The sequence below is a fragment of the Ranitomeya imitator genome, chromosome 2 (genome assembly GCF_032444005.1).
Source record: "Ranitomeya imitator isolate aRanImi1 chromosome 2, aRanImi1.pri, whole genome shotgun sequence".
NCBI classification, from domain to species: Eukaryota; Metazoa; Chordata; class Amphibia; order Anura; family Dendrobatidae; genus Ranitomeya; species Ranitomeya imitator.
In genome coordinates, this window is record NC_091283.1 from 358686867 (window position 1) to 358712146 (window position 25280).

The following is a 25280-nucleotide window of genomic DNA, read 5'->3' on the forward strand; positions in this document are numbered from 1 at the left end:
AGTTTCCAACAACTACTAAACGAGAGCATGAAGATCGAACCAATGGCGATGAAACCTGGGGAACACCTTGGAGTGGAACACACCATCTCTCTACACCCCATACCCAATTTGTAGGCCTAATGCAGCGTAGTTTCCAACAACTACTAAACGAGAGCATGAAGATTGAAGCTCAGGAAAGGCAACCTGGAGAACACCTTGGAGTGGAACACACCATCTCTCTACACCCCATACCCAATTTGTAGGCCTAATGCAGCGTAGTTTCCAACAACTACTAAACGAGAGCATGAAGATTGAAGCTCAGGAAAGGCAACCTGGAGAACACCTTGGAGTGGAACACACCATCTCTCTACACCCCATACCCAATTTGTAGGCCTAATGCAGCGTAGTTTCCAACAACTACTAAACGAGAGCATGAAGATTGAAGCTCAGGAAAGGCAACCTGGAGAACACCTTGGAGTGGAACACACCATCTCTCTACACCCCATACCCAATTTGTAGGCCTAATGCAGCGTAGTTTCCAACAACTACTAAACGAGAGCATGAAGATTGAAGCAATGGAGAGGAAACCTGGGGAACATCTTGGGGAGGCAGACACCGTTAGTAGGCCCTACCAAAGTTGTACACCCAATGCAGTTTTAAAATTCCTAGAGGCTGAAAACAAGACTATTGACGCTCAGCTTTTTTCAAAGGAACACAGCTGAATTGAGTGGCGCAGACAGACACAGGTAGTAGGACTCAAACCAAAAATGTGGCTCACTGCAGCAGAAAAAAGTTACAGGGGTACACAAGCTGCAGTGCTCTGGGCAGTGGAGGACAATTTCAATAGTGAACCGCAGACAGACTTTGTACGCCTACTATTAAAAAAAGGATGCTCTATGCAATTATAAATAGGTTCTAGGGGTACACGGGCAGCAGTGGTGTGGTCAGTGGAGGCCTAGTGGAAGGAGTGACCGCAGACAGGAATCGAAGGCCTAAAATAATAACACATGGCTGTAGGCAATTTTAAATTGGTTCCAGGGGTACACGGGCAGCAGTGGCCTGGTCAGTCTAGTAGTAGTAGAAAGAACGGACCGCAGACAGGCATCGAAGGCCTAAAATAAAAAAATTGGGCTGGCTGTAGGCAATTTTAAATTGGTTCCAGGGGTACACGGGCAGCAGTGGCCTGGTCAGTGTAGTAGTAGTAGAAAGAACGGACCGCAGACAGGCATCGAAGGCCTAAAATAAAAAAATTGGGCTGGCTGTAGGCAATTTTAAATTGGTTCCAGGGGTACACGGGCAGCAGTGGTGTGGTCAGTGGAGGCATATTGTAAGGAGTGACCGCAGACAGGCATCGAAGGCCTAAAATAATAACACATGGCTGTAGGCAATTTTAAATTGGTTCCAGGGGTACACGGGCAGCAGTGGTGTGGTCAGTGGAGGCCTAGTGGAAGGAGTGACCGCAGACAGGCATCGAAGGCCTAAAATAAAAAAATTGGGCTGGCTGTAGGCAATTTTAAATTGGTTCCAGGGGTACACGGGCAGCAGTGGTGTGGTCAGTGGAGGCCTAGTGGAAGGAGTGACCGCAGACAGGCATCGAAGGCCTAAAATAATAACACATGGCTGTAGGCAATTTTAAATTGGTTCCAGGGGTACACGGGCAGCAGTGGCCTGGTCAGTGTAGTAGTAGTAGAAAGAACGGACCGCAGACAGGCATCGAAGGCCTAAAATAAAAAAATTGGGCTGGCTGTAGGCAATTTTAAATTGGTTCCAGGGGTACACGGGCAGCAGTGGTGTGGTCAGTGGAGGCATATTGTAAGGAGTGACCGCAGACAGGCATCGAAGGCCTAAAATAATAACACATGGCTGTAGGCAATTTTAAATTGGTTCCAGGGGTACACGGGCAGCAGTGGTGTGGTCAGTGGAGGCCTAGTGGAAGGAGTGACCGCAGACAGGCATCGAAGGCCTAAAATAAAAAAATTGGGCTGGCTGTAGGCAATTTTAAATTGGTTCCAGGGGTACACGGGCAGCAGTGGTGTGGTCAGTGGAGGCATATTGTAAGCAGTGACCGCAGACAGGCATCGAAGGCCTAAAATAATAACACATGGCTGTAAGCAATTTTAAATTGGTTCCAGGGGTACACGGGCAGCAGTGGCCTGGTCAGTGTAGTAGTAGTAGAAAGAACGGACCGCAGACAGGCATCGAAGGCCTAAAATAAAAAAATTGGGCTGGCTGTAGGCAATTTTAAATTGGTTCCAGGGGTACACGGGCAGCAGTGGTGTGGTCAGTGGAGGCATATTGTAAGGAGTGACCGCAGACAGGCATCGAAGGCCTAAAATAATAACACATGGCTGTAGGCAATTTTAAATTGGTTCCAGGGGTACACGGGCAGCAGTGGTGTGGTCAGTGGAGGCCTAGTGGAAGGAGTGACCGCAGACAGGCATCGAAGGCCTAAAATAAAAAAATTGGGCTGGCTGTAGGCAATTTTAAATTGGTTCCAGGGGTACACGGGCAGCAGTGGTGTGGTCAGTGGAGGCATATTGTAAGGAGTGACCGCAGACAGGCATCGAAGGCCTAAAATAATAACACATGGCTGTAGGCAATTTTAAATTGGTTCCAGGGGTACACGGGCAGCAGTGGCCTGGTCAGTGTAGTAGTAGTAGAAAGAACGGACCGCAGACAGGCATCGAAGGCCTAAAATAAAAAAATTGGGCTGGCTGTAGGCAATTTTAAATTGGTTCCAGGGGTACACAGGCAGCAGTGGTGTGGTCAGTGGAGGCATATTGTAAGGAGTGACCGCAGACAGGCATCGAAGGCCTAAAATAATAACACATGGCTGTAGGCAATTTTAAATTGGTTCCAGGGGTACACGGGCAGCAGTGGTGTGGTCAGTGGAGGCATAGTGGAAGGAGTGACCGCAGACAGGCTTCGAAGGCCTAACATAACAAAAATGTCAATACAATGGTATTGTCAGTGGCAGGCATTGAAGGATGTCAGCGCATAGACTAAACATTGGTGGAGCTGTGAGATAATTTTGCAAGTGGTAGAGCACTGTTTGAGCTGGGGGGGGGGGAACTGTCTTGTGGCCGGCGGTACAGGCCCAGGGCCCCTCATATTACAACGGTGTGTCTGACGTTGGGTGCGCACCACCACCGCCAGAGACACTTTATTGTACTAGGAGGGACCCAGTGGCAGTGCCGTCGACCAAAAGCGGGCACACCCACCTCTTCAGACAAACAGCACTCTCACGGGTGCTGTCGCCAAGTGTCAATACCACGGCCCCGTGTGGGGAGTTTGGCCATTTAGTGAGGTGTAAACATGTCGTATGCTGGACAATCAGGTGCAGAAAATTACGAGATTGGAAAAGGAATTCAGAATAGTCCACAGGCAAGACCTTTTTATAGGAAAGCTAGGTGTCAGCCGGGCAAGGTGGGGCAAAAGATTTCAAAATCCAGTTGTGGTTCATTTTAATGAAGGTTAGATCATCTACATTTTGGGTAGCCAGACGAGTCCTTTTTTCTGTTAGTATTGAACCTGCAGCACTGAATACTCCTTCTGATAGGACACTAGCTGCCGGGCAAGCAAGCTCCTGCAATGCATATTTTGCCAATTCTGGCCAGGTGTCTAATTTTGATGCCCAGTAATCAAATGGGAATGACGGTTGAGGGAGAACATCGATAAGGGATGAAAAATAGTTTGTAACCATACTGGACAAATGTTGTCTCCTGTCACTTTGAATTGATGCTGCAGTACCTGTCCTGTCTGCGGTCATAGCAAAATCACTCCACAACCTGGTCAGAAAACCCCTCTGGCCAACGCCACTTCTGATTTCTGCCCCTCTAACTCCTCTGGTCTGTTGGCCCCTGCAGCTCGTGTGAGAACGATCACGGGCGCTGTGTGCAGGGAATGCCAGAAGCAAATGGTCGACAAGAGTTGATTGTTTGGTTGCTAATATTAGTTCCAAGTTCTCATGTGGCATTATATTTTGCAATTTGCCTTTATAGCGAGGATCAAGGAGGCAGGCCAACCAGTAATCGTCATCGTTCATCATTTTAGTTATGCGTGTGTCCCTTTTGAGGATACGTAAGGCATAATCCGCCATGTGGGCCAAAGTTCCAGTTCTCAAATCTGCGGTTGTGCTTGGTTGAGGGGCAGTTTCAGGCAAATCCACGTCACTTGTGTCCCTCCAAAAACCAGAACCTGGCCTTGCCGCGCCACCAATTTCCAGTGGCCCCGGAAAAGCTTCCTCATTAAAAATATAATCATCCCCATCATCCTCCTCGTCCTCCTCCTCCTCTTCGCCCGCTAACTCGTCCTGTACACTGCCCTGGCCAGACAATGGCTGACTGTCATCAAGGCTTTCCTCTTCCTCAGCTGCAGACGCCTGATCCTTTATGTGCGTCAAACTTTGCATCAGCAGACGCATTAGGGGGATGCTCATGCTTATTATGGCGTTGTCTGCACTAACCAGCCGTGTGCATTCCTCAAAACACTGAAGGACTTGACACATGTCTTGAATCTTCGACCACTGCACACCTGACAACTCCATGTCTGCCATCCTACTGCCTGCCCGTGTATGTGTATCCTCCCACAAAAACATAACAGCCCGCCTCTGTTCGCACAGTCTCTGAAGCATGTGCAGTGTTGAGTTCCACCTTGTTGTAACGTCTATGATTAGGCGATGCTGGGGAAGGTTCAAAGAACGCTGATAGGTCTGCATACGGCTGGAGTGTACGGGCGAACGGCGGATATGTGAGCAAAGTCCACGCACTTTGAGGAGCAGGTCGGATAACCCCGGATAACTTTTCAGGAAGCACTGCACCACCAGGTTTAAGGTGTGAGCCAGGCAAGGAATGTGTTTCAGTTGGGAAAGGGAGATGGCAGCCATGAAATTCCTTCCGTTATCACTCACTACCTTGCCTGCCTCAAGATCTACAGTGCCCAGCCACGACTGCGTTTCTTTCTGCAAGAACTCGGTCAGAACTTCCGCGGTGTGTCTGTTGTCGCCCAAACACTTCATAGCCAATACAGCCTGCTGACGTTTGCCAGTAGCTGCCCCATAATGGGAGACCTGGTGTGCAACAGTGGCAGCTGCGGATGGAGTGGTTGTGCGACTGCGGTCTGTGGACGAGCTCTCGCTTCTGCAGGAGGACGAAGAGGAGGAGGAGGGGGTGCGAACGGCTACAGCCAACTGTTTCCTAGACCGTGGGCTAGGCAGAACTGTCCCAAACTTGCTGTCCCCTGTGGACCCTGCATCCACAACATTCACCCAGTGTGCCGTGATGGACACGTAACGTCCCTGGCCATGCCTACTGGTCCATGCATCTGTTGTCAGGTGCACCTTTGTGCTCACAGATTGCCTGAGTGCATGGACGATGCGCTCTTTAACATGCTGGTGGAGGGCTGGGATGGCTTTTCTGGAAAAAAAGTGTCGACTGGGTAGCTCGTAGCGTGGTACAGCGTAGTCCATCAGGGCTTTGAAAGCTTCGCTTTCAACTAACCGGTAGGGCATCATCTCTAACGAGATTAGTCTAGCTATGTGGGCGTTCAAACCCTGTGTACGCGGATGCGAGGCTAAGTACTTCCTTTTTCTAACCATAGTCTCATGTAGGGTGAGCTGGACTGGAGAGCTGGAGATCGTGGAACTAGCGGGGGTGCCGGTGGACATGGCAGACTGAGAGACGGTGGGAGATGGTATTGTTGCCGCCGGTGCCCTAGATGCAGTGTTTCCTACTACGAAACTGGTGATTCCCTGACCCTGACTGCTTTGGCCTGGCAAAGAAACCTGCACAGATACTGCAGCTGGTGCGGAAAATGGTGGCCCTACACTGCCGGAAGGGATGTTGCGTTGCTGACTAGCTTCATTGGCCGAGGGTGCTACAACCTTAAGGGACGTTTGGTAGTTAGTCCAGGCTTGCAAATGCATGGTGGTTAAATGTCTATGCATGCAACTTGTATTGAGACTTTTCAGATTCTGTCCTCTGCTTAAGGTAGTTGAACATTTTTGACAGATGACTTTGCGCTGATCAATTGGATGTTGTTTAAAAAAATGCCAGACTGCACTCTTTCTAGCATCGGATACCTTTTCAGGCATTGCAGACTGAGCTTTAACCGGATGGCCACGCTGTCCTCCAACAGGTTTTGGCTTTGCCACGCGTTTTGGGCAAGATACGGGCCCGGCAGATGGAACCTGTTGCGATGTTGATGCCTGCTGCGGCCCCTCCTCCTCCGCTTCAGAACTGCTGCCGCCTGCACCCTGTTCCCCCAATGGCTGCCAATCGGGGTCAAGAACTGGGTCATCTATTACCTCTTCTTGTAGCTCGTGTGCAACTTCGTCTGTGTCACCGTGTCGGTCGGTGGTATAGCGTTCGTGATGGGGCAACATAGTCTCATCAGGGTCTGATTCTTGATCATTACCCTGCGAGGGCAATGTTGTGGTCTGAGTCAAAGGACCAGCATAGTAGTCTGGCTGTGGCTGTGCATCAGTGCACTCCATGTCAGATTCAACTTGTAATGGGCATGGACTGTTAACTGCTTCACTTTCTAAGCCAGGGACGGTATGTGTAAAGAGCTCCATGGAGTAACCCGTTGTGTCGCCTGCTGCATTCTTCTCTGTTGTTGTTTTTGCTGAAGAGGACAAGGAAGCTACTTGTCCCTGACCGTGAACATCCACTAACGACGCGCTGCTTTGACATTTACCAGTTTCACAAGAGGAGGCAAAAGAGCTAGAGGCTGAGTCAGCAAGATAAGCCAAAACTTGCTCTTGCTGCTCCGGCTTTAAAAGCGGTTTTCCTACTCCCAGAAAAGGGAGCGTTCGAGGCCTTGTGTAGCCAGACGACGAACCTGGCTCCACAGCTCCAGACTTAGGTGCAATATTTTTTTTCCCACGACCAGCTGATACTCCACCACTACCACTACCCTCATTACCAGCTGACAATGAACGCCCCCGGCCACGACCTCTTCCACCAGACTTCCTCATTGTTTTAAAAACGTAACCAAACTAACGGTATTTGTTGCTGTCACACAACTTACACGGTGAGCTATAACTTCAGTATGATTTAGCTACCCCTTTACAGATGAGTGAGACCACAACAAAAATCAGGCACAATGTTACACACTCTGTTGTTGGTGGCAACAAATGAGAGAGATGCCACACACGCAGGACTGTCACTGAAGCACAAATGTAAATATTAATCTCCCACTGATTTGATTTTTTTTTTTTTTTCAGGGAGACTTTAGGAAAAAAAAATAATAGAATAAAATGATTTTTTCTGGAAGAATTTAGAAACCAAATAAAATAAAATGATTTTTTCTGGGAGAATTTAGAAAACAAATAAAACAAAAAAAGGCTTTCTATGGCCCACTGAGTGAGAGATGACGCACACAGGAGTCAGGAGTGGCACACAAGCCCAGAGGCCAATATTTATCTCCCACTGATTGATGTAGTGATTTTTTCAGGTAGATTTTGGAACCCAAATCAAGCTAAAAAAATAATAGGCTTTCTATGGCCCACAATTGGAGAGAGAGAGAGAGATGGCACACCCAGGAGTCAAGACTGGCACACAAGTAGAAAGGGCAATATTAATCTCCCACTGATTTGATTTTTTTTTTTTTTTTCAGGGAGACTTTAGGAAAAAAAAATAATAGAATAAAATGATTTTTTCAGGAAGAATTTAGAAACCAAATAAAATAAAATGATTTTTTCTGGGAGAATTTAGAAAACAAATAAAACAAAAAAAGGCTTTCTATGGCCCACTGAGTGAGAGATGACGCACACAGGAGTCAGGAGTGGCACACAAGCCCAGAGGCCAATATTTATCTCCCACTGATTGATGTAGTGATTTATTCAGGTAGATTTTGGAACCCAAATCAAGCTAAAAAAATAATAGGCTTTCTATGGCCCACAATTGGAGAGAGAGAGAGAGATGGCACACCCAGGAGTCAAGACTGGCACACAAGCAGAAAGGGCAATATTAATCTCCCACTGATTTGATTTTTTTTTTTTTTTTTCAGGGAGACTTTAGGAAAAAAAAAAATAGAATAAAATGATTTTTTCAGGAAGAATTTAGAAACCAAATAAAATAAAATGATTTTTTCTGGGAGAATTTAGAAAACAAATAAAAGAAAAAATAGGCTTTCTATGGCCCACGGAGTGAGAGATGACGCACACAGGAGTCAGGAGTGGCACACAAGCCCAGAGGCCAATATTGTTCTCCCAATGATTGATGTAGTGATTTTTTCAGGTAGATTTTGGAACCCAAATCAAGCTAAAAAAATAATAGGCTTTCTATGGCCCACAATTGGAGAGAGAGAGAGAGATGGCACACCCAGGAGTCAAGACTGGCACACAAGCAGAAAGGGCAATATTAATCTCCCACTGATTTGATTTTTTTTTTTTTTCAGGGAGACTTTAGGAAAAAAAAATAATAGAATAAAATGATTTTTTTCAGGAAGAATTTAGAAACCAAATAAAATAAAATGATTTTTTCAGGGAGAATTTAGAAAACAAATAAAAGAAAAAATAGGCTTTCTATGGCCCACGGAGTGAGAGATGACGCACACAGGAGTCAGGAGTGGCACACAAGCCCAGAGGCCAATATTGTTCTCCCAATGATTGATGTAGTGATTTTTTCAGGTAGATTTTGGAACCCAAATCAAGCTAAAAAAAATAATAGGCTTTCTATGGCCCACAATTGGAGAGAGAGAGAGATGGCACACCCAGGAGTCAAGACTGGCACACAAGCAGAAAGGGCAATATTAATCTCCCACTGATTTGATTTTTTTTTTTTTTTTCCAGGGAGACTTTAGAAAAAAAAAATAATAAAAAAAAAAGTGATTTTTTTCAGGAAGAATTTAGAAACCAAATAAAATAAAAATGATTTTTTCAGGGAGAATTTATAAAACAAATAAAACAAAAAATAGGCTTTCTATGGCCCACTGAGTGAGAGATGACGCACACAGGAGTCAGGAGTGGCACACAAGCCCAGAGGCCAATATTTATCTCCCACTGATTGATTTATTGATTTTTTCAGGTAGAATTTAGAACCCAAATCAACCAAAAACATAAATAGGCTTTCTATGGCCCACTATTTGTGAGAGAGATGGCACGCTCAGGACTGGCACACAAGCCCAGAGGCCAATATTAATCTCCCACTTTTTATTTTTTTTCAGGGAAAATTTATAAACCCAATAAAAAAAATAATAAATAGGCTTTCTATGGCCCACTATCTGAGAGAGAGAGATGGCATGCTTAGGACTGGCACACAAGCCCAAAGGCCAATATTAATCTCCCTTTTTTTTTTCAGGGAGAATTTATAAAACCAAAAAAAAAAAAATAAATAGGCTTTCTATGGCCCACTATTTGTGAGAGAGATGGCACGCTCAGGACTGGCACACAAGCCCAGAGGCCAATATTAATCTCCCACTTTTTTTTTTTTGTTCCAGGGAAAATTTATAAACCCAATAAAAAAAATAATAAATAGGCTTTCTATGGCCCACTATCTGAGAGAGAGAGATGGCACGCTTAGGACTGGCACACAAGCCCAAAGGCCAATATTAATCTCCCTTTTTTTTTTCAGGGAGAATTTATAAAACCAAAAAAAAATAAATAAATAGGCTTTCTATGGCCCACTATTTGTGAGAGAGATGGCACGCTCAGGACTGGCACACAAGCCCAGAGGCCAATATTAATCTCCCACTTTTTTTTTTTGTTCCAGGGAAAATTTATAAACCCAATAAAAAAAATAATAAATAGGCTTTCTATGGCCCACTATCTGAGAGAGAGAGATGGCACGCTTAGGACTGGCACACAAGCCCAAAGGCCAATATTAATCTCCCACTGATTGATTTATTGATTTTTTCAGGTAGAATTTAGAACCCAAATAAAGCAAAAAAAAAAAAAATAGGCTTTCTATGGCCCACTGAGTGAGTGATGATGCACACAGGAGTCAGGAGTGGCACACAAGCCCTGAGGCCAATATTTTTCTCCCACTGATTGATGTAGTGATTTTTTCAGGTAGATTTTAGAACCCAAATCAAGCAAAAAAATAAATAGGCTTTCTATGGCCCACTGACTGAGAGATGGCACACACAGGAGTCAAGAGTGGCACACAAGCCCTGAGGCCAATATTTTTCTCCCACTGATTGATGTAGTGATTTTTTCAGGTAGATTTTATAACCCAAATCAAGCAAAAAAATAAATAGGCTTTCTATGGCCCACTGAGTGAGAGATGGCACACACAGGGATGGCACTCTAGCAGAAATGTCAATCTTAATCTCCGACAAAAAAAAAAAAAAAAAAAACAGGGAGTGTCCAACAATTACTATCTCCCTGCAGTAATCTCAGCCAGGCATGGCAGGCAGCAATAAGGAGTGGACTGATGCACAAATTAAATAAAAAGTGTGGACAAACAAAAAAGATAGCTGTGCAGAAAGGAAGGAACAAGAGGATTTGTGCTTTGAAAAAAGCAGTTGGTTTGCACAGCGGCGTACACACAGCAATGCAGCTATCAGGGAGCCTTCTAGGGCAGCCCAATGAGCTACAGCGCTGAGGGGGAAAAAAAAAAAAATGTAGCTTCCACTGTCCCTGCACACCGAAGGTGGTGTTGGGCAGTGGAAATCGCTACAGCACAAGCGGTTTGGTGGTTAATGGACCCTGCCTAACGCTATCCCTGCTTCTGACGAAGCGGCAGCAACCTCTCCCTAAGCTCAGATCAGCAGCAGTAACATAGCGGTAGGCGGGAACGCCCCTTTATAGCCCCTGTGACGCCGCAGACAGCAAGCCAATCACTTCAATGCCCTTCTCTAAGATGGTGGGGACCAGGACCTATGTCATCACGCTGCCCACACTCTGCGTTTACCTTCATTGGCTGAGAAATGGCGCTTTTCGCGTCATTGAAACGCGACTTTGGCGCGAAAGTCGCTTACCGCATGGCCGACCCCGCACAGGGGTCGGATCGGGTTTCATGAAACCCGACTTTGCCAAAAGTCGGCGACTTTTGAAAATGAACGACCCGTTTTGCTCAACCCTACTGCGCAACAATTACTGGGGTCCAATTTCTCCTGTTACCCTTGTGAAAATAAAAAAATGTTTGCTAAAACATCATTTTTGAGGAAAGAAAAATGATTTTTTATTTTCACGGCTCTGCGTTGTAAACGTCTGTGAAGCACTTGGGGGATCAAAGTGCTCACCACATATCTAGATAAGTTCCTTGGGGGGTCTAGTTTCTAAAATGGGGTCACTTGTGGGGGGTTTCTACTGTTTAGGCACACCAGGGGCTCTGCAAACACAACGTGACGCCCGCAGACCATTCCATCAAAGTCTGCATTTCAAAAGTTACTACTTCCTTTCTGAGCCCCGACGTGTGCCCAAACAGTGGTTTACCTCCACACATGGGGTATCAGCGTACCCAGGAGAAGCTGGACAACAACTTTTGGGGTCCAATTTCTCCTGTAACCCTTGGGAAAATAAAAAATTCTGGGCTAAATAATTATTTTTGAGGAAAGAAAACGTACAGTTAGGGCCAGAAATATTTGGACAGTGACACAATTTTCGCGAGTTGGGCTCTGCATGCCACCACATTGGATTTGAAATGAAACCTCTACAACAGAATTCAAGTGCAGATTGTAACATTTAATTTGAAGGGTTGAACAAAAATATCTGATAGAAAATGTAGGAATTGTACACATTTCTTTACAAACACTCCTCATTTTAGGAGGTCAAAAGTAATTGGACAAATAAACATAACCCAAACAAAATATTTTTATTTTCAATATTTTGTTGCAAATCCTTTGGAGGCAATCACTGCCTTAAGTCTGGAACCCATGGACATCACCAAACGCTGGGTTTCCTCCTTCTTAATGCTTTGCCAGGCCTTTACAGCCGCAGCCTTCAGGTCTTGCTTGTTTGTGGGTCTTTCCGTCTTAAGTCTGGATTTGAGCAAGTGAAATGCATGCTCAATTGGGTTTAGATCTGGAGATTACATTTCAAAAACCTGACCTGCACATCCAAACATAGACTGAGTGTGAACAGGTGTTGAACCCAGAGTCGCCAACTCGTATATAGTTAAGTAAAAAGGGCAGCACACTGCAGCGCCAAAACATGCAAACTTGAAAACACGAAACTTGAACTGCATTACTGCACTAGAAATATGAAAAATGAGAGCTTTTAGCGCATAAAAATGGCCATATTTATGTGTACCTCGTAGCCACTTTACGGCATCTCTCTTATACGAGGTCCTACGCTTGACCTACCTCTCCGAGAATAAACGTCTCCATCTGAATGGGTACATGTGAAACCTCTTCTTGGACTCAAATTCTCTCTTTCTGTGGAGGGGTATTGGACCTACTATAATTAAAACACCTGTGGCTAGGAGGCGGGGAGTGCACGATCAGAAGGCTAAAGAATACATTTCAAAAACCTGACCTGCACATCCAAACATAGACTGAGTGTGAACAGGTGCTGAACCCAGAGTCGCCAACTCGTATATAGTTAAGTAAAAAGGGCAGCACACTGCAGCGCCAAAACATGCAAACTTGAAAACACGAAACTTGAACTGCATTACTGCACTAGAAATATGAAAAATGAGAGCTTTTAGCGCATAAAAATGGCCATATTTATGTGTACCTCGTAGCCACTTTACGGCATCTCTCTTATACGAGGTCCTACGCTTGACCTACCTCACCGAGAATAAACGTCTCCATCTGAATGGGTACATGTGAAACCTCTTCTTGGACTCAAATTCTCTCTTTCTGTGGAGGGGTATTGGACCTACTATAATTAAAACACCTGTGGCTAGGAGGCGGGGAGTGCACGATCAGAAGGCTAAAGAATACATTTCAAAAACCTGACCTGCACATCCAAACATAGACTGAGTGTGAACAGGTGCTGAACCCAGCGCCAAAACATGCAAACTTGAAAACACGAAACTTGAACTGCATTACTGCATTTTATGCGCTAAAAGCTCTCATTTTTCATATTTCTAGTGCAGTAATGCAGTTCAAGTTTCGTGTTTTCAAGTTTGCATGTTTTGGCGCTGCAGTGTGCTGCCCTTTTTACTTAACTATATACGAGTTGGCGACTCTGGGTTCAGCACCTGTTCACACTCAGTCTATGTTTGGATGTGCAGGTCAGGTTTTTGAAATGTATTCTTTAGCCTTCTGATCGTGCACTCCCCGCCTCCTAGCCACAGGTGTTTTAATTATAGTAGGTCCAATACCCCTCCACAGAAAGAGAGAATTTGAGTCCAAGAAGAGGTTTCACATGTACCCATTCAGATGGAGACGTTTATTCTCGGTGAGGTAGGTCAAGCGTAGGACCTCGTATAAGAGAGATGCCGTAAAGTGGCTACGAGGTACACATAAATATGGCCATTTTTATGCGCTAAAAGCTCTCATTTTTCATATTTCTAGTGCAGTAATGCAGTTCAAGTTTCGTGTTTTCAAGTTTGCATGTTTTGGCGCTGCAGTGTGCTGCCCTTTTTACTTAACTATATACGAGTTGGCGACTCTGGGTTCAGCACCTGTTCACACTCAGTCTATGTTTGGATGTGCAGGTCAGGTTTTTGAAATGTATTCTTTAGCCTTCTGATCGTGCACTCCCCGCCTCCTAGCCACAGGTGTTTTAATTATAGTAGGTCCAATACCCCTCCACAGAAAGAGAGAATTTGAGTCCAAGAAGAGGTTTCACATGTACCCATTCAGATGGAGACGTTTATTCTCGGTGAGGTAGGTCAAGCGTAGGACCTCGTATAAGAGAGATGCCGTAAAGTGGCTACGAGGTACACATAAATATGGCCATTTTTATGCGCTAAAAGCTCTCATTTTTCATATTTCTAGTGCAGTAATGCAGTTCAAGTTTCGTGTTTTCAAGTTTGCATGTTTTGGCGCTGCAGTGTGCTGCCCTTTTTACTTAACTATATACGAGTTGGCGACTCTGGGTTCAGCACCTGTTCACACTCAGTCTATGTTTGGATGTGCAGGTCAGGTTTTTGAAATGTATTCTTTAGCCTTCTGATCGTGCACTCCCCGCCTCCTAGCCACAGGTGTTTTAATTATAGTAGGTCCAATACCCCTCCACATAGAGAGAGAATTTGAGTCCAAGAAGAGGTTTCACATGTACCCATTCAGATAGAGACGTTTATTCTCGGTGAGGTAGGTCAAGCGTAGGACCTCGTATAAGAGAGATGCCGTAAAGTGGCTACGAGGTACACATAAATATGGCCATTTTTATGCGCTAAAAGCTCTCATTTTTCATATTTCTAGTGCAGTAATGCAGTTCAAGTTTCGTGTTTTCAAGTTTGCATGTTTTGGCGCTGCAGTGTGCTGCCCTTTTTACTTAACTAGATCTGGAGATTGACTTGGCCATTGCAGAATGTTCCACTTTTTGGCACTCATGAACTCCTGGGTAGCTTTGGATGTATGCTTGGGGTCATTGTCCATCTGTACTATGAAGCGCCATCCAATCAACTTTGCAGCATTTGGCTGAATCTGGGCTGAAAGTATATCCCGGTACACTTCAGAATTCATCCGGCTACTCTTGTCTGCTCTTATGTCGTCAATAAACACAAGTGACCCAGTGCCATTGAAAGCCATGCATGCCCATGCCATCACGTTGCCTCCACCATGTTTTACAGAGGATGTGGTGTGCCTTGGATCATGTGCCGTTCCCTTTCTTCTCCAAACTTTTTTCTTCCCATCATTCTGGTACAGGTTGATCTTTTTCTCATCTGTCCATAGAATACTTTTCCAGAACTGAGCTGGCTTCTTGAGGTGTTTTTCTGCAAATTTAACTCTGGCCTGTCTATTTTTGGTATTGATGAATGGTTTGCATCTAGATGTGAACCCTTTGTATTTACTGTCATGGAGTCTTCTCTTTACTGTTGACTTAGAGACAGATACACCTACTTCACTGAGAGTGTTCTGGACTTCAGTTGATGTTGTGAACGGGTTCTTCTTCACCAAATTAAGTATGCGGCGATCATCCAACACTGTTGTCATCCGTGGACGCCCAGGCCTTTTTGAGTTCCCAAGCTCACCAGTCAATTCCTTTTTTCTCAGAATGTACCCAACTGTTGATTTTGCTACTCCAAGCATGTCTGCTATCTCTCTGATGGATTTTTTCTTTTTTTTTCAGCCTCAGGATGTTCTGCTTCACCTCAATTGAGAGTTCCTTTGACCGCATGTTGTCTGCTCACAGCAACAGCTTCCAAATGCAAAACCACACACCTGGAATCCACCCCTGACCTTTTAACTACTTCATTGATTACAGGTTAACGAGGGAGACGCCTTCAGAGTTAATTGCAGCCCTTAGAGTCCATTGTCCAATTACTTTTGGTCCCTTGAAAAAGATGACGCTATGCATTACAGAGCTATGATTCCTAAACCCTTTCTCCGATTTGGATGTGGAAACTATCATATTGCAGCTGGGAGTGTGCACTTTCAGCCCATATTATATATATAATTGTATTTCTGAACATGTTTTTGTAAACAGCTAAAATAACAAAACTTGTGTCACTGTCCAAATATTTCTGGCCCTAACTGTATTTATTATTTTCACGGCTGGCGGCTCTGCATTATAAACTTCTATGAAGCACTTGGGGGTTCAAAGTGCTCACCACACATCTAGATAAGTTCCTTTCGGGGTCTAGTTTCCAAAATGGGGTCACTTGTGGGGGGTTTCTACTGTTTAGCCACATCAGGGGCTCTGCAAACGCAACGTGACGTCCCGCAGAGCATTCCATCAAAGTCTGCATTTCAAAACATCACTACTTCAATTCCGAGCCCCGGCATGTGCCCAAACAGTAGTTTACCCCCACATATGGGGTATCACCGTACTCAGTAGAAACTGGACAACAAATATTGGGGTCAAATTTCTCCTGTTACGCTTGGGAAAATTAAAAAATTCTGGGCTAAATAATTATTTTTGAGGAAAGAAAACGTATTTATTATTTTCACGGCTCTGCATTATAAACTTCTGTGAAGCACTTGGGGGTTCAAAGTGCTCACCACACATCCAGATAAGTTCTTTTCAGGGTCTAGTTTCCAAAATGGGGTCACTTGTGGGGGGTTTCTACTGTTAAGCCACATCAGGGGCTCTGCAAACGCAACGTGACGCCCACAGAGCATTCCATCAAAGTCTGCATTTCAAAACGTCACTACTTCACTTCCGAGCCCCGGCATGTGCCCAAACAGTGGTTTACCCCCACATACGGGGTATCAGCGTACTCAGGAGAAACTGGCCAACAACTTTTGGGGTCAAATTTCTCCTGTTACCCTTGGGAAAATAAAAAATTGCAGGCTAAAAGATCATTTTTGAGAAAATAATTTTTTTTTTATTTTCATGGCTCTGAGTTATAAACTTTTGTGAAGCACTTGGGGGTTCAAAGTCCTCACCACACATCTAGATTAGTTCCTTTGGGGGTCTAGTTTCCAAAATGGGGTCATTTCTGGGGGATCTCCAATGTTTAGGCACACAGGGGCTCTCCAAACGTGACATGGTGTCCGCTAATGATTGGAGCTAATTTTCCATTTAAAAAGCCAAATGGCGTGCCTTCCCTTCCGAGCCCTGCCGTGCGCCTAAACAGTGGTTTACCCCCACATATGGGGTATCAGCGTACTCAGGACAAACTGGACAACAACATTTGGGGTCCAATTTCTCCTATTACCCTTGGCAAAATAGGAAATTCCAGGCTAAAAAATCATTTTTGAGGAAAGAAAAATTATTTTTTATTTTCATGGCTCTGCGTTATAAACTTCTGTGAAGCACCTGGGGGTTTAAAGTGCTCATTAGGCATCTAGATAAGTTCCTTGGGGGGTCTAGTTTCCAAAATGGGGTCACTTGTGGGGGAGCTCCAATGTTTAGGCACACAGGGGTTCTCCAAACGCGACATGGTGTCCGCTAACAATTGGAGCTAATTTTCCATTCAAAAAGTCAAATGGCGCGCCTTCCCTTCCGAGCCCTGCCGTGTGCCCAAACAGTGGTTTACCTCCACATATGAGGTATCGGCGTACTCGGGAGAAATTGCCCAACAAATTTTATGATCCATTTTATCCTATTGCCCATGTGAAAATGAAAAAATTGAGGCGAAAAGAATTTTTTTGTGAAAAAAAAGTACTTTTTCATTTTTACAGATTAATTTGTGAAGCACCTGAGGGTTTAAAGTGCTCATTAGGCATCTAGATAAGTTCCTTGGGGGGTCTAGTTTCCAAAATGGGGTCACTTGTGGGGGAGCTCCAATGTTTAGGCACACAGGGGCTCTCCAAACGCGACATGGTGTCCGCTAACGATAGAGATAATTTTTCATTCAAAAAGTCAAATGGCGCTCCTTCCCTTCCGAGCCTTACCATGTGCCCAAACAGTGGTTTACCCCCACATGTGAGGTATTGGTGTACTCAGGAGAAATTGCCCAACAAATTTTAGGATCCATTTTATCCTGTTGCCCATGTGAAAATGAAAAAATTGAGGCTAAAAGAATTTTTTTGTGAAAAAAGTACTTTTTCATTTTTACGGATCAATTTGTGAAGCACCTGGGGGTTCAAAGTGCTCACTATGCATCTAGATAAGTTCCTTGGGGCGTCTAGTTTCCAAAATGGGGTCACTGGTGGGGGAGCTCCAATTTTTAGGCACACGGGGGCTCTCCAAACGTGACATGGTGTCCGCTAAAGAGTGGAGCCAATTTTTCATTCAAAAAGCCAAATAGCGCTCTTTCCCTTCCAAGCCTTGCCGTGCGCCCAAACAGTGGTTTACCCCCACATATGAGGTATCAGCGGACTCAGGACAAATTGGACAACAACTTTCTTGGTTCAGTTTCTCCTTTTACCATTGGGAAAATAATAAAATTGTTGCTAAAAGATAATTTTTGTGACTAAAAAGTTAATTGTTCATTTTTTCCTTCCATGTTGCTTCTGCTGCTGTGAAGCACCTGAAGGGTTAATAAACTTCTTGAATGTGGTTTTGAGTACCTTGAGGGGTGCAGTTTTTAGAATGGTGTCACTTTTGGGTATTTTCAGCCATATAGACGCCTCAAACTGACTTCAAATGTGAGGTGGTCCCTAAAAAAAATGGTTTTGTAAATTTCGTTGTAAAAATGAGAAATCGCTGCTCAAATTTTAACCCTTATAACTTCCTAGCAAAAAAAAATTTTGTTTCCAAAATTGTGCTGATGTAAAGTATACATGTGGGAAATGTTATTTATTAACTATTTTGTGTCACATAACTCTCTGGTTTAACAGAATAAAAATTCAAAATGTGAAAATTGCGAAATTTTCAAAATTTTCGCCAAATTTCCGTTTTTATGACAAATAAACGCAGAATTTATTGACCTAAATTTACCACTAACATGAAGCCCAATATGTCACGAAAAAACAATCTCAGAACCGCTAGGATCCATTGAAGCGTTCCTGAGTTATTACCTCATAAAGGGACACTGGTCAGAATTGCAAAAAACGGCAAGGTCTTTAAGGTCAAAATAGGCTGGGTCATGAAGGGGTTAAGCTCCTGAAAGGCAGAAACAGCCGCGGAGGACCAATTTGTCACATCAACGCCCTTCTTCGTCAAATCGGTCAGGGGTTTAACCACACTGGAGAAGTTGGCAATGAAACGGCGATAAAAATTAGCAAAGCCCAAAAATTTCTGAAGGCTCTTCACAGATGTGGGCTAAATCCAATCATGAATGGCCTAATCCTATCACGAAGGATCTGAAATACCATCCTGACCTGTTTCACATGAGACTCCCAATCATCGGAAAAAAACAAAATATCATCCAAATATACAATCATTAATTTATCAAGATAACTCCGAAAGATATCATGCATGAAGGACTGGAACACAGATGGAGCATTAGAGAGTCCGAATGGCATCACAAGGTATTCAAAATGGCCTTCGGGCGTATTAAATGCAGTTTTCCATTCGTCACCCTGCTTAATACGAACAAGATTATATGCCCCTCGAAGGTCAATCTTAGTAAACCAACTAGCCCCCTTACTGAAATCAGGATTTAGCACAGGAGGCCATTCTAGCTAGAAAGAAAGTATAGGACAGAGTACTATGCGGTCAGTATTAAAACACTAGAAAATATCCACCACAGACCATACAAAATCTCCACATCTGACTAAAGACATGGAGGGTATATCTGCATCTCCAGAGATACAGCTTGGCTGAATAAATCCTTACACAGACCAAGCTGGACAAGGCAAAACATATAAATGCACTGAACTATAAGGCCCACATCATGTGGACAGCAAAAACAAAGCCAGAACTTATCTTTGTTGAAATGAACAGCAAAAGCAGGAGAGACCAGGCAGGATGTGAATCCTCCAAAAACAATGGACAACTGGCACTGACTAAAGAAACAAGCAACACTAAATAGCCCAGTCCAAAGCACTAAGTGGACACACCTGATGAATGCTGCGATCCAAAGACAGCAGCACTACCACTCATAACCACCGGAGGGAGCCCAAGAGCAGAATTCACAACAGCCATGGTTGCTTTTGACAAGTAATTAAACTGGCATGATTAGCAGAGCAGCCGTGCCCATAACATCCCTGCAGTGTACATGTATGTTGTGGAGCAGAAAAAGAAAAATAGAGGGTTTTTTTCTTTAAGAAATGTCAAACATTTGGCACAAAAGGTGCACCATGTGTCTCACGCTTTTTGTATGGTGTTTTACAAGTGTTGGTGCCAATTTTATTGTGTAACATTTCAACACTTGTTTTCTTTTCTGGTGTTTTTCATTTAATAAGGGGAAACCAAAGGAAAAAATGCGAGAAAAAAACATCCAAAATAAAAAAACAGAAAACCTAAATCACTGTATATTTAAATTTTGGCATAAAAAAACTCTTGTCCGCAGTATTCTTGAAAAGAATCTTTTAAAAATGCATCAAACTTCTGTGTGTGAATCAGACATATCTAACAGGATAAAAGATTACAGCCCAGGGAAGACGGTAAACATTCAGACAGGCGGCCGGTGGTGATGGAGTCAGTGAAGGACTCTGGACAGATGTTTCTAGAGCCGTAGTAGAAGATGAAGATGTCGTCCTCATCATGAAGTAGTTATTTCTCATGTCACGTGTAATGAATGTCTCCTGCAGTATTGCTAATGCCGATATCAGTGTCGGTAAATGAGATGAGAATTAGCGTTATGGAAGATGAGTCTATGAGAAACGTATTCAGCTGCCGACTCCGAGGAGGAAACTGCTTGTTGTGTGTGACCTAAAATATATAGGATTTATTATTAGTTGTACAGAAACCAACTGAATGTTGTAAAATAATAAAAATAGCACTGCTGCTTGGGTCCCCGTCAGTCTCTGTATTTCTTGGTCAGTCCCAACGAACTTGTGATTCCTACAGCCAATCAGAAGCCAGAGTAGAGGTCATCATAGCGAGTGATTGGGATCATTGAGGAAATGTCTTAGTCACCAATTCATCTTACGTTACAGTTATATAGTTATGTGAGATTTTTTATGATGTTATATTGGTTCATCTTCTCCCATTCAGGTCCCTACAATATCGGATCTTCTCAGTGGCGATCTTCTGTATAAGATAATTTTTTTGACTTACCCATCAAGGATGGATAGAGACAGAGATAAGATGGTGGAGAGGATATTACACCTCACCCTAGAGATCCTCTTCAGTCTTACTGGAGAGGTGAGAGATTCTGATGGCGTCACATTACATCATTCATATGTATGGGAATAACAGATGGACAGAACTGGAGAGGTGAGGACTCTGGATATGTCTGTAGTTAGATTTATTAATATTTATCTCCATAACCAGGATTACACAGTAGTGAAGAAGACCTCTAGTGAGTTCTACCAGGACCCTGTGTTTGAGGGATGGGGAAGACCCCTGAGCCCAACCACAGGGCCTCCACCTCACCCCCTGATACATGAGGACATCAGTGACCAGAAGATCCTAGAACTCACCTATAAGATTATTGAGCTGCTGACTAGAGAGGTGACATTGCTGGGAATGCTGGGACATTATTCAGTAACGCTGTGAAGTGATCGGGGATATGACAGTATCATTGTATGTGTCAGGTTCATATAAGGTGTCAGGATGTCACCGTCTATTTTTCCATGGAGGAGTGGGAGTATTTAGAAGGACACAAAGATCTGTACAAGGACGTCATGATGGAGGTTCCCCAGCCCCTGATATCACCAGGTAACAGACAGAACTAAATACACACAACCTATAATTATCTATATGTAATAAATGAATTCAGTCCCTGTGTGTTTCCTCCAGTTCTATCCAGTAAGAGGACAACACCAGAGCGATGTCCCCATCGTCTTCTCCCACAGGACTGTGAACAAGAAATTCCCAATGTTCCTCAGGATCATCAGGTAGATGGAGAGAAGGTGTCATAAGATCTCCCCTATGATGTGTAGATGGCTGTGAAGGTCTTGTGCTCAGTCTAGTAATCCACTAGTATTATATGTTTTATACTTGTGTAATGAGAACGGTGGAGATGTCAGGATTAGAGCTGATCATAGATGTGACTTCTCCATCTGTCTGTGACTTTTTCATTAGTTGTTTCAGGGTGAAGAACTGACCCATATTAATACTAGAGAGACATATGTGAGGAGTTATGAGCGGTGTAAAGAGGAGATTCCTACATATGATTACCCAGGTGAGTAGTAACCACTAAATGCAGAGAAGTCACAGATTGTTCTCAGTCACTGGCTGTGCCTGATTTATCGGTGGTGCAGTTCGGCTGTATCTCAATTCGCTATTTTGCCTCTATACCACAACATTTTCCTCTACACATACCGTATATACTCGAGTATAAGCCGAGATTTTCAGCCCACTTTTTTGGGCTGAAAGTGACCCTCTCTTACACTTGAGTGAGTGTCAGTGTGGGGTCGGCGGGTGAGGGGGAGCGGCGGCTGTGATATACTTACCTGCTCTTGGCGCTGTCCCTGCATGTCCCATGGTCTCCGGACAGCGCTTCCTGTGTTCAGCGGTCACGTGGTACCGCTCATTAAAGTAATGAATATGCACGCATATTCATTACTCTAATGAGCGGTACATGACCGCTGAACACAGGAAGATGCCGCAGGAGACCATCTGACAGTGAGAGGCTGCCAGGGACCGCGCCGGGAGCAGGTGAGTATATCGGGAGGGGGAGCATTGCGCGAAAGTCACCTTCCACGTTCCATCGCTGCGCGCCGCTCTGTCTTCCGTCCTCTGGCTGTGACTGTTCAGGTCAGTGGGCACGATGATGCGATTAGTGTGCGCGCCGCCCTCTGCCTGAACAGTCAGTGCCGAGGATGGAAGACAGAGCAGTGCACAGCGATGGAACATGGAAGGTGACTATCGCAAGTGCCGGGGGCCTGAGTGAAGAGAGGTGAGTATGTGATTTTTTTTATTTTAATCACAGCAAATGGGGCAAATGTATGGAGCATCTTATGGGGCATATATGAGGAGCATCTTATGGGGCATATATGAGGAGCGTCTTATGAGGCATATATGAGGAGCAGCTTATGGGGCATAAATGAGGAGCATCTTATGGGGCATATATGAGTAGCATCTTATGGGGCATATATGAGGAGCATCTTATGGGGCATATGTGTGGAGCATCTTATGGGGCATATATGAGGAGCACCTTATGGGGCATAATGTGTGGAGCATCTCATGGGGCCCCTTATGTGTGGAGCATCTCATGGGGCCACAATTTATGGGGCCATAATGTGTGGAGCATCTCATCGGGCCCCTAATGTGTGAAGCATCTCATGGGGTCATAATGTATGGAGCATCTCATGGGGCCATAATGTGTGGAGCATCTTATGGGACCATAATGTGTGGAGCATCTCATGGGGCCATAATGTATGGAGCATCTCATGGGGCCATAATGTGTGGAGCATCTTATGGGGCCATAATGTGTGGAGCATCTTATGGGGCTATAATGTGTCGAGCATCTCATGGGGCCATAATGTATGGAGCATCTCATGGGGCCCCTAATGTGTGGAGCATCTTATGGGGCCATCAACCTTTATGCAGCATTGTATGGGGCAAATGTGTCTATGGAGCATCTTATGGGGCCATTATTAACCTTTGTGCAGCATTATATGGGGTATATTTTAATAAGGAGCATCTTATGGGGCCCATCATGAACTGTATGGAGCATTATATGGGGCTCCTGATTCAATATGAATATTCAAAAACACTTTAGCTACTGATGTCTCAATTAATTTTACTTTTATTGGTATCTATTTTTATTTTTGACATTAACTGGTAGCTGTTGCATTTCCCACCCTAGGCTTAGGCTGGGTTCCCATTGCGTTATGGGACCGCGTTAAACGGACAGCGTTGCACGGCGAAATTAACGCCGTGCAACGCAGCCGTTAACGCGCCCATTGAAGGCAATGGGAACGCGCTTCACTAGCGCGTGCCATGTTCGGCACGCGCTAGCGACGCGCCGGTGATTCCTGGCGCGCCGCGGACGCTGCTTGCAGCGTCCGAGGCGCGCCCGCGGTCCGTTCCCCGCTCTCGCAGATCGGGGATGTGCGAGAGCGGGGACGTTACCGCGACCCCGACCGCAGCCCCATAGAAAACATTGCGTTAGCGCAATCCGCTAGCGCTAAACGGATTGCACTAACGCAATGTGTCCCTAGCCTTATACTCAAGTCAATAAGTTTTCCCAGTTTTTTGTGGCAAAATTAGGGGGGTCGGCTTATACTCGGGTCGGCTTATACTCAAGTATATACGGTAACTGTTCAAATTGCTTTGGCCACTGAAAACCCTTTGTCTATAAAGCTTACAACCTGGAGGATCCATCTACCCTCTGTAATTAGAAGATGCTGACCCTTACCTGCCAAGATCTGTCAACTACAAAACCAAATGACAGTGTATGTAGAATGTGTTGACAAATTAGACAATCACTTGAAGAAAAATCTTATGATGGACCTCTAAGAGAATACGGAGGGTAATGCTGCAGTTTCCTTACTAGAATCCTGATGTATGATTGGATGAATCTACCTTCTCTCCCTTCTGTGCTACTGAATGTGCTCATATGATATCTACAAGACCAGGTCCAGTCTTTCTGGCCAAACTTCATTTTTTTTATCGTAACATTAAATGTGCAGTGAGGCCAAGTGTGAATTTCTCTACAATAACAACAGAGTTTCCCTTTATCCTGACATTTCAATTTCCTGACTATTGTAATTTCAAAGAGGATTGAGATAATCTACACAAAACATTACATCTGTTCCATTATCTATCTCTAAGCTGTGTGTGACTGATGGCTGTAATATTCATTTATTCACATCTGCAGGAGATGTGCTGGCATGGCTCGAGCCCAGGTCTCATGGCATCATTCCATGTCATAAATTATGTTGTAAATAACATAAGGCTGACTGTCACATTAAAACGGAAAATTGGTGTGTACAGGTGCAAACCATTAGTAGCCATCTCTATACATAACAAACAAATCAAGTTTCACTCTGTAGTGTTATAACATGTAAACATGAAATATATGAAATTTTAATTGCATTACTGCTCTAGATAATAAGAAAAAATGGAGATGCTCAGCACATAAATTGGCCAATCCATGCATGCCAAGCAGCCAACGACAAGGCGATCTCCTGTTGCAGCCTCTGATGGTTTTAAGTCTTTCATGAGCTATGACATATATACGTCTTAGGTCACGCCCCTGCATTTCATGCGGGCCCCAGAGCTGTGCCAGCATCTTTCTCTGCACGTCAGCTGATTTCATCAGCTGACATGTGCCACTGACAGCCGCGGGTGGAATCGCGATGCACCCGAAGTTGTTTAACCAAAAGGAAAAGAAGCCACAATATAATCTGCACACCACCAATAAGTTATATGAAACAAAAGACAATTTTATTGGTAACAAAGGTAATTTAAAAACAGTTAAAAATACACAGAACAACTCCCCCATGAGGCCTGTCCAAAACAATATCTCATAAATGGTATAGATAACACATGGTGCCTGACACAAGTACACAAAATATAAAGGCACAGCTGGGTTTAATCCATACAAATGTATACACCACCTGTTATTCCATCCCAGTAGGGAAATCCAAGTCCCGGCTACAAGCCTAATAATATAGATAACCCATGGGAGAAAATATAGAAGATAATAAGATATCAGTCCCTACTGAAGGATGGATAGAGCATGGCCATTGCCCCTAATAAGGCTGTCAAATAAACAAAAAACAAAAAAACCTCAACAGCGTGCGTAGAGAACCCAAAAAGGAACCTATAGTAAGGAGGGTAACTCCGGCAACCAATGCATGGATCAGGACCGCAGGGTGGGAGAACCCAACGCGTATCGCGGTTACAACGA

At 44.3% G+C, this 25280-nt stretch overlaps 1 protein-coding gene across 1 annotated transcript in view; it reads left to right on the top strand.

Annotated features, from left to right (window-relative positions):
• The window catches only part of LOC138663821 (zinc finger protein 182-like), a 113834-nt gene that overhangs the window by 23293 nt on the left and 65261 nt on the right, over positions 1 to 25280 (top strand). Inside the window, exons 2-6 of the mRNA XM_069750165.1 lie at positions 20471 to 20620; positions 20750 to 20929; positions 21013 to 21136; positions 21218 to 21315; positions 21503 to 21602. Of these exons, the coding sequence (XP_069606266.1) occupies positions 20471 to 20620; positions 20750 to 20929; positions 21013 to 21136; positions 21218 to 21315; positions 21503 to 21602 (652 nt within the window). The remainder of the gene's footprint in view (positions 1 to 20470; positions 20621 to 20749; positions 20930 to 21012; positions 21137 to 21217; positions 21316 to 21502; positions 21603 to 25280) is intronic.